At 32.9% G+C, this 10,143-nt stretch overlaps 3 protein-coding genes across 3 annotated transcripts in view; 1 reads left to right on the plus strand and 2 right to left on the minus strand.

Moving 5' to 3' along the window:
* LOC102606353 (3-hydroxyisobutyryl-CoA hydrolase 1-like) overlaps nucleotides 1–10,143 on the plus strand; it is a 51,849-nt gene that overhangs the window by 30,328 nt on the left and 11,378 nt on the right. The window lies entirely within an intron of this gene.
* LOC102606245 (cytochrome P450 704C1-like) lies at nucleotides 954–4,304 on the minus strand. Its single transcript, XM_006339722.2, has 6 exons — nucleotides 4,005–4,304; nucleotides 3,485–3,700; nucleotides 3,104–3,397; nucleotides 2,700–3,029; nucleotides 2,410–2,613; nucleotides 954–1,192 (listed from the first exon to the last, which is right to left on the minus strand). The coding sequence occupies exons 1-6, from the start codon at nucleotides 4,299–4,301 to the stop codon at nucleotides 1,013–1,015; spliced, it is 1,521 nt and encodes a 506-aa protein (XP_006339784.2). The 5' UTR covers nucleotides 4,302–4,304; the 3' UTR covers nucleotides 954–1,012.
* On the minus strand, nucleotides 8,124–9,521 carry LOC102578256 (13S globulin seed storage protein 2-like). The gene is made up of 3 exons (XM_006339723.2): nucleotides 9,281–9,521; nucleotides 8,464–9,196; nucleotides 8,124–8,386 (listed from the first exon to the last, which is right to left on the minus strand). Exons 1-3 carry the CDS (start codon nucleotides 9,480–9,482, stop codon nucleotides 8,227–8,229), a joined length of 1,095 nt encoding a protein of 364 aa, XP_006339785.2. The 5' UTR covers nucleotides 9,483–9,521; the 3' UTR covers nucleotides 8,124–8,226.

Here is a 10,143-nt window from a genome sequence, read left to right on the forward strand (position 1 = left end):
AATTCAACACTAAGAATGACAATAATATTGAATATGTGTTCTTTAGTTTTATATTGGTTTAGACAATTAAGATACATAATTTAATTTTAATTATCCTTAAATATTTAGTAATGTAACTAATACTTATTAAACTTATTTTAGCATGATTTAGTACTTTTAAATTATGATCATTTTCATAATGAATTTGCAATATTTATTTATATGATAATTTCATTATTATTTTTTATTGAATATTTTAGTGTCATCACTCATCTCATATTTTGTATTATTTTCTTAACAAACACCTTAGATAATTGTATTTTGGGTTGAACTAAAGAAATATTTGGAGCAAAATTCGACACAATGGTTTGGTTTGGTATTTGAAAAACCCGAACCAACCCGAGGTTAAAAAATCTGAATTTTATTAGTTTGGTTTGGTTTATAAATTTAAAATTTTTACTACAAATGATTTAGTTTGATATTTGAAAAACCCGAACCAACCTGGTCATGTACACCCATAGTTTCCATAATTTCTTTTTGGAAGGTCAAACAAAATTAAAGTTCCTAGAATTTATCTTTCCAAAGAGTTCATTACATACTTAATTACTCATTTGTACTATTGCTCTCATCCTTTTTGGAGTACTTATACCTTTTGTATGGCCTATGTCATCATAAATTATCTTGATATCCATCAATATAGATAAAGAGTAAATTAGTCAAATTGATCATTTTATTTATGAGTTCTTAAGCACCGTGTAAAATGGAAAGTGATCAATTATTATGGAACGGAGGGAGTAAGTTCTTTTTTTGGATCTTTTGATAATATCAGTCCAACAATGCATTCACCTGTGTGAGAATTATATATATGATTACGTTATAACAATAATTAACAGGAGATCGAGGATTGTCCAAGACCATATATGTCATACGTACCATGACAAACATAAGCAATTTTTGAGGAAACAGAATAGTAAGGTTGAGAAAACCCATGAAGGTGCAGAAGTAATAATCCCCCATCAATGTGAAGATTACCCTATCTACGAAAGACACGAACATGCAATCCCCCATCAATGTGAAGATTAATCATTGTCCTGTAGTTGATAGCCTTCTTGTCATCACTCAACTTGAAAACAAAGTAACGTAACAGCACAGCAGAGAATATCTTCATCTGTCTATAAGCAAACTCCTTCCCCAAGCAGATCCTCGGCCCAGCCTGTTTTATCAACAAAAGAATGTGCTTAGCTAGATAGTTTGAAGGGGTAAATGGAGAAGATAAAAGGGGATAGTCAGGAGATTATTTCAACATTGGGGGGCTGATATTTACGTTCTGGTTGAGACAAAATTAGGAGGACCAGAGGTGAATGTATTCAAACAATTATGGCAAAATAGATGGATAAGGGAATTTCATTTGGATGTTATAGGCAGAAGCAGTGGTATCGTAGTAATGTGGGATAAGAGGGTGTGGAGATGAGTGCTGGTGATAGCAACAAACCAAATTGTAACCTGCAAGTCTGAAGGCTTTAATCAGACATTCACATGGTTTCTTTCAGCTGTGTATGCTTCATGTGATCCAAATAATTAGAAGAGGACTTTGGCAAGAATTCATCAACATCAAAGAATTGTGTAATGGGCCTTGGGTAGTTTGTGGAGATTTTAATGCCACAAAATATCCAAACAAAAGATCAGAAGGGCACAAAACTACTACGCCAATGACTGAATTTTCTGAATGGACAATGAGATGGAGTTCATGGATCCTCCTTTATTTGGGGGGTCTTTCACATGGAGAAGGGGGGGACAACCACATGTCTGCCTCCATAATTGATAGGTTTTTATTCTCTTCCCAGTGGGATGAGACCTTTACACGGATTAAACAAAACATGCTTCCCAGAATAGGCTCTGACCACAATCCAATTATGCTTGAATGCGGAGATTTAAATTTGAAGAAGTCTTACTTCAAGTTTGAACAATTGTGGTTAAGGGTAGAGGGTTTCTCAGACAAGGTTAAAGAATGGTGGGCATCTTTCAATATCACTGGTACGGGCTCTTATGTCGTAGCCTCAAGTTGAGGATGCTAAACGGGAAGCTAAAAGAATGGAAGCTGGAGAATAGGGACAATTGGAATCAGAGAAAAGAGGAAATTCTAAATTAGCCATCAATTTTAGAAAAGACTCATGAGTTGAGACTACTATCAGAGGATGAATTACTTCAAAAAGTACCATCTCTCAATGGAGTTTGAAGATGTTGCAAAAAATGAGGAAATAGCTTGGAGGCAGAGGTCTAAAGTACATTGGCTCAAACACGGAGACAAAAATATCAAGTATTTTCACAGGATGGCTACATCCCATAAAAGATTTAACACTATTGACAAGTTGATGGTGGAAGGGGTTACAGTAACAGCTTTAGAAGCAATTAAAGGAACCTTTGACCAACCTGGAAAGCTGTAAATTTGAAGGGGTTCTCTGGCCTGAAGAAACCATCTCCATCAAGCCATCTCTCTGGTTTATACTCTTCTGCATCATCACCCCATATAAATTTCATTCTTCCCATTGCATATGGTAGGTAACACACCATGTCCCCTTTGTTCACACTGAATCCATCGGGTAAGGTGTCATCTGAAAAGCATATTTTTGGATCCTGCAGTCAGAGGAAAAACAAAAATATGAACATAAAACATACATCTACTTTGCCACAGATGTATGATAAAAGAAGCTCTTTCATACCAATGGAACTGCAGGATAAAGCCTAAGAGTCTCTGTCAATGCTGCATGAAGATATTGCATCTTTTCAAGTGCTTCTTCACTCACATTAGCAGCAAAATCCATTATGTCTGTTGCATCTTTGTTCTCAGTTGTTGCTTCTTTAATCTCTTGTACTACTTTCTCCTGTACATGAGGATACTTGCAAAGCACATATAGGAACCAAGAAAGGGTGGTTGCTGCTGTATCTTTGCCAGCTATTAAGAAGCTCAATATTATATCACGCAAATACTTTGGATCTGTATCAGTTATTTGCAGAAACCTTGACAAAATGTCTTCTTTCTTCCTCTGCATCTAGAAAAAGATCAAATATCTAAGCATCTATCCTCACTAATGAAAGTAGTATAGCTATAAGGTGAATCACTTACAGATAGATCATGAGTTTCTGGTTTACTCATCTGCTCAGTTCTTATGTGGATCAGCTTATAAACAAATGTATCAACAGTTCTTATATTGTCCCTTAACTTGGCTTCTACTCCGATATTGAGAGCTCTTTTAATCTTCCAGAAGATATCAGTATATCTCCAAGTTGTCATTGCATTAGCATTGTCAAATGCATCGCTAAATCTTTTGCCTTCTTCATTTGAACCGCACATGTTGTCTAGCTCAGCTCCGAATGCAACTCTGAATATAGAATCTAGAGATGTTTGAATGAATAGATCCTGCATTGACGACACTAGGGTTACTTGTCTGGTGAAAACAGAAAAGGGTTGTTTAAGCCTTAATGTAGTCGAGTCATGGAAACTTACTTGAATGTCAACTGTCTTGTTGGAATTGGCAGCTTCAGACAATATTTGAGCTAGCTTTGCCACATTTTTTCTGAAGACCACACTGCTGAAATCCCTCAAAACCCTCGTAGAGAATTCATGGCTCAATAATTTCCTCTGCTCCCGCCACTTATCTCCATCAACAGCGAAAATTCCATCCCCGAACAGGTCCTTCAGAATGCTATAATTATACCATCCCTGCAGATAATTTTAAAAAAAAATTCAAGTTGGCAATCCAAGAATCGTTCACCATTTTGTTACATCTACTGGGAGATTCATATAGCCGGCTAAAACTTATTTGGGAGTTGAGGCATGGCAATTAATTGATAGACTCACAGATCCTGGAATTCAATCAGATACATTTCCAATTTCCCAACTCCAAATACTTTGAATTTACCCATGATTTGCTACTACTGTACATCTATTACTAATATGGTTTTTCAGAGTCGATCAAATTCCAACACTAAAAAAGATTATTTGGGATGTCAAGAAAATGGTGTACCTTGCCATAGTTGTCAATGTTTGTTTTGAGAATATATTCGACGTTAGCAGGGTCAGAAGTATAAATCTTATTCCTGAAAGGGCTAATCAATCTGTAAGTCTTGTACTTGCCAGCAAGATCAGTCATGTAATGGTGTAACCTGTGGAAGTTTATAAGCTGATTGAAAATGGTGCCGCCAATTGGATGGTATCTCTTTTTCCCATGTAGTTTTCTGGTCAGAAGATGAACTAGGAACACACAAAAGACAAGTGAGAGAATTGTGGCTGTTATGGATATGGAGCTCTGAAGAATATCCATGGAAACCACTAATGTATCATTGTGCATATTTGTCTTATAATGTATCATTTATATACATAATGGGAGTAGAAGGTATTCGATCCATCTAATGCTTAGATCAAGTTTCCTTTTCACTTAATTCATCTTCAAGATTTGGACCACAAGAATATAGGTTTGGTTTTCTTAGAAAAATGTTACTGTTAGCCATTTGATTTTTGTGAAACAGAAAATGCAATAATCTTTTGGCCAATTTTCTGATGCTAGGTAGCTGCTAAGCCGTCAAGATGTCAAGTATCCAATGTTTCTAAGTCATTTGTGCAACATGTTTTATAGGGTATCATCTTTTTTATAGCCAGTTTGGCAAGAAAAAAACTGCAAAAGCTGATCCAATTTACTGTAATCGATTAGTTAACATGTCAGTTAAATGTATTCTTAAATACGGAAAAAATCATTGGTTTATCAAATTATCTATCGAGCCAGCATAAATTAGAAGTGTTTTATAGGGTATCATCTGCTTCCAAATCCTCTCCAAGAATTGTGCTATTCAAAGCCATAATAACTCTGTTATGAGTATACTAGTTCATGGTCTCTCGGTCAATTGCGTACTCCAGTACCATGTCTCAGTTGAAGCACATTGTTGATTGGATATTTTTCTCTATCTCTATTGAAGAAACTTTCTCCTCAGTTTTAGAATATTTCTTCGTTGGAATGTGAGTCATGTCGATTTGCAAAACACCATTGCATGTCGTCACATCCAAGAGTTAATAAGTGAGTTGAATTAGCTTTTGAGCTAGTTCATTTTGATGTTTGGAGACCATGTCCTGCGGACCAACATATCATACAACAGTGTCACATGCCTCGTAAGAATCCCTTGGTGCAATATAGATACCGTCTATGCCGTACAAATTCAATGAGATGGTCAGCTTAAACTTTTAGATGAGATATATAGTCACACACTTCAACAAAGTTTCTGTTTTTATCAGATAAAAAGTCCTGGACACGTGCGTTGCACGTGTATTCGTAATAATTAATAAATACTATTAAAATATTAGTGTGAGATTCAAAATTAAATTAAAAGAGGAAAAAACTCAAATTGATAATTGGTGTTCATATATGTCAAAACAATATCGTAGTTGAACTTGAGATGAATGAGTAGAACAATTATATTTTAAAACTAATTATTAAAGTTAAAAAACTTGACTCAGACTCTTTCTAAGAATCTCTCCGGCACAACAACGTACAAATAAAAATCTTAACTAATGTATATTAACATTATATTAGATATTAATTTAACGTAAATAGAGTAAGTATTTGACTCAAGACTTTAGATGATACATATGTACCGTGATATTAAATTTGTTATAGTCTCATTCAAATTAACATAAATTCTTATTATCTATAGCTATCCATGTGCCTTTTGACATAGCTAGTGTAAGCATGAAAAAACAACTTTACATCATCTAATAACAACATAATAGCATTCTTATACACAAACTTATAAAGATGAGGCTTTAATTTGGGTAAGTACAAATTCAAGAAATAAATTACCATATAAAAAGTGATTTATTCACTTTAAGAGGTGTTTTTACTCTATCAAATAGAGTTTAAATGACCCCCTTCATTTTCAAGACAAAAAAAGAAAAAGTTTCTTTAGTGTTATTGTTTTACTTCGGCCACTAATACTATAGTCGGTAGTTGCACACAATCCACAAATTATATGACGTTTTCTTAATTTATCAAATATTTAATTTATGTGATAGTTCAACAATACATAGTTCAAATATGAATATGAGCAACTTCGCTTATGATTACAAATACTTCATGCCTTAATGCTTGTGTCTTGTCTTTACAAAATTGTAACCTACACCATATTACAGTCATATGTTAAAGTTGTACGGAAATTCAATTAACATATATCTTTATTTGGATGCATGGGATCATTGTCAATTTCGTGATGTACACCTGGGGAAGAAAGTAATAACTACTTGTTATAGAGATCCTTAATAACTATCCACATAAGAATATTAATATGATACATTTAAAACTTGGGAGTATTGTAAAACTGTATTGCATCTAAATAAAGGATATGAACAAATTTAACTGAAAATAAAAGAAGCAGAGAGCCCGAAGAAAATTAAAAGTTGCGGGATAAGATTAGGTTGTGGATAACGTTAGAAATAATTAGTAAGTTGATAATAATCTATAAATATATTTGTTCAAAGTTAAAAATTTTATTTTGATTACTTTGAGTTTCTGAAGATAGAGAGATAAGTACTAATCAAGCAGTTGGTATACTTCATCCAACAATAATATAAATACCAAATCAGTTTTTGAAAGTAAATACAAAGTGAGAAAGTGTTACCAGGCCAATTATGTGGAAGTAATAAGCAAGAAACCTGTAAAAGTATTAATAATTACACATAAAAAGACAATGAGTTAACCAATGATAAATGTAATTTCTAATAGAACAAAATCTATATAATTGATAGGGATTATATTTTGACAAATATACGTATGAAAGTATCACAACAACAAACATTTTCCAAGCTGAAAGCCTCAATTAGAGAATTGCTCAAACAAAAAGGCTAAAGGTGGAAAGAAATCAGAAACAAAATATGTCGATAAATTAAGTGACATCCAATGAAATTCAAGAGGAAACGAAAGTAAGAAAACAAAAGCAATGACATATTAACAGTGAAATAATAGCAGTGATCATATACATACCTGGGAAAAATGTATATGAGAAGAAGACAAATAGAACAATAAAAAGAAAACAACTTATTGTGGACCCTTATAGAGAACAATTAAGAATATAATAAATTGTGAGGAAAAATTAATGGTTGGGAAAAGGAAAAGTTAGTACAATGTACACTAACTTTAAAGATGCAGTTATATGAATTGAACAGACAACTTTTAGCTATAGAGGTATTACGTTTAACATGAATAGTAAATAATAATATTATTTGGAAATTAGAAAGGGCAGAACTTTTACATCAAAAAAGAAAAAAAAAGAAAAATTGAGGAAAAAGATTAGTAAGGATGCTTGTTTAAGATTGTAGTAAATAAATTATGCGGGCACATTGAGAGAAAACTGAATATGGAGCATTAAATGAGACTGTTGAACTTCTAAAAAATTAAACAGACAAAAAAACACTACTAAACTTTCATTCACTCGCCATTTATGTGATTTTAATATCATTATTTAATTAAATATTTCAATCTTTAGGTAATTAAAATATTATTATTTAATTAGATATTTTATTAATTAATATTAACTTATTTAGATATTTTATAATATTTTAAACTAGAATAAGGGTAAAATGGTATTTCAACTTTTAAATTTGTGACTTCCCACTTTTAGTATAGTATGATATGATAGTATGATATGATTATATATTTTGTATACTGATATAGTTTTAATAGTATATTCAAACGCTTTAACCTTGGACAACAAACTTCATCAAACTGTAGGCAATAATGACTAAGGATTAAAAGATGAAATTAGCATATATTAGGCCCATGCTCAGCTATGGCGCACCACCACTAGTATGTATATAGATGTGTGATAGTTGCAGGGTTACATTATATAGGGTCGCCATCAATGTTATATCTGGTTAAATGGTACGTTATTTTTTTACGTGTGTCTTGCATTACTTATTAATAAATATATATAAAAAGAATAAATTATTATATATATGTTATATTATTGAATCTAAATATGAAACGACAAAGTAGCTGCACCAACTTCATTTCCCTTTTATTCTTAAGAAGACATTCATATACCATACATACAGCTGGCACACAGCAGCATATAGGCTTGCATTCAGGAAAAGCTAAAACAAAAGCTTCCCATCCATGTTATTTTCAAGCATAGAATTATTACATATTGTAATATTATTAATTAAACATATGCATATATCTCAACTGTCTGACAAGTAACAATTACTTAAATAGTTGAAGGTGGGGCAATCACTGCACCCTTAGCAATCTTGGACTTGAAAGACTCAGTTAAATCTGAAGTCATATTTAGAGAGATCTCTAAAACTGATGGAGATATTGCTTCCCAAATTGACTTTTTCCCACCTGATAATCCTCCATATACTTGCCTGCAAATGTATATATTTTAAGTGAACAATGTCGCATAAATAATTATCATATATAGTTAAATAATAGGAGTACTTACTTTGACGATGTTATGACCGAGAAGAATTCCATTCCTCCTTCATCAGCTTCCACAACAAACGGAAAGAATTTCGGAATAAAGAACAATTCACCTTCCTCCACTTTAGTATCCAACACAGTCTTACATAAAGGTCCCACAATTTGAACACGCCCACTTCCTTTCGTCACATAACTCAATTGAACGGACAAATCCGCTGTAAAAACTGGACCAAATAAAGCACCACCTTCCAAAACTACACGATTCGCGCTTAATCCAATGTCTCTAAGCAACGGTAAATTCCTACTAGTTACTGCGGATAAAATTCCACCATTTTTTACCTGAACAGTACAATTTTTCGTGCTATCCAAGTTGAAAACTAACTTATGTTCGGCGTTTTTGTTGCATGGGTGTGGCATTTTTTTGTCTTCCTTTATCTTAATTATAATATTAGAACTACTCTGGTCTTTTCTACGATTTTCGATTTCAGGTTTGGTCATGTGAAAAGATTTAGCTATAATTTCATTAGAGAATCCATTTAGAATACCGGTGAATCCAGTTAAGAAGAAACCGCAGTATTCTCCAGGTGTGTATTCATCATCATATTCTCCTAAGAAAATTATTTCGAGTTTAGAGTGTCCATCATTGTACCACCATGACACTTCTTTCATGGTAACTGGTAGAGTATCCCCTTTTTGTAATTTTATAACTTCTTCTTTTGAATCTTCTGATGATATCAGTCCAACAATGCATTCACCTGTGAGAATTATATAAATGGTTACGTTTACAACAACAATTAACGGGAAAGGATTGTTCAAGAACATATATATGTCGTAGGTACCTTGACAAACATAAGCAATTTTTGAGGAAACAGAATAGTAAGGTTGAACAAACGCACGAGGCTGAAGAAGAAATAATCCAGCAGCAAGTTTTTTCTGGCTAAGAAGAGGAAATTGGCTACTTGACCAACCGTAGTATCCACCAACTCCTTCAACTTCCATTATTGTTTTATCTGCTTTTTTCGATGCCAATATTAAATCCATCGATATATTCTCAAACAAAATAATAATACCAAAAAGACACTTTGAACTAAATATTGTTACATTCTTCGGAGGCAGTCGTTCTATTTATAGAGGCCGTCTGACTACGACTTTAAAATATAAAAGTTAGTCGGTTAAAATAGTTGGATTTTATATTTTCATTTTTTTTTGGTTTGGGTGTGCATCAGTCCATTCGGTTTTATGTATTATTGGTTTGGTTTATCGATTTTCGATGAGTTGTGACTTTTTCAATAAGTCTTGTACTTACCAGCAAGATCAGTCATGTAATGGTGTAGCCTGTGGAAGTTTATAAGCTGATTGAAAACGGTACCACCATTTGAATGGTATCCAAATCAACTCATTTTCCCCTTCAAAACTTAAGGAAAACATTTTTCAAAACTCTCTTCCAACTTCAAATTACTATTTCTTTTTGTTGAAAAAATCAATTTATTTTGTCTCTGCCCTCAAACCAGCCCCCCCTCCCCCAAATAATAATAATAATAATTTAAAACTTGTTTTTAAAAAATGATTTTAACTTCAATTTTTTTACCCCAACATCAACTCTACACCCAACCCCCCTACCACCCCCCCAAAAAAATAATATTAAAAGTTGTTTTTAAAAGAAATTTCTAATTTCAATCTTTTATTTATTTTACCCCCTACC

The sequence above is a fragment of the Solanum tuberosum genome, unplaced genomic scaffold (assembly GCF_000226075.1).
Source record: "Solanum tuberosum cultivar DM 1-3 516 R44 unplaced genomic scaffold, SolTub_3.0 scf00010, whole genome shotgun sequence".
Classification (NCBI taxonomy): domain Eukaryota; kingdom Viridiplantae; phylum Streptophyta; class Magnoliopsida; order Solanales; family Solanaceae; genus Solanum; species Solanum tuberosum.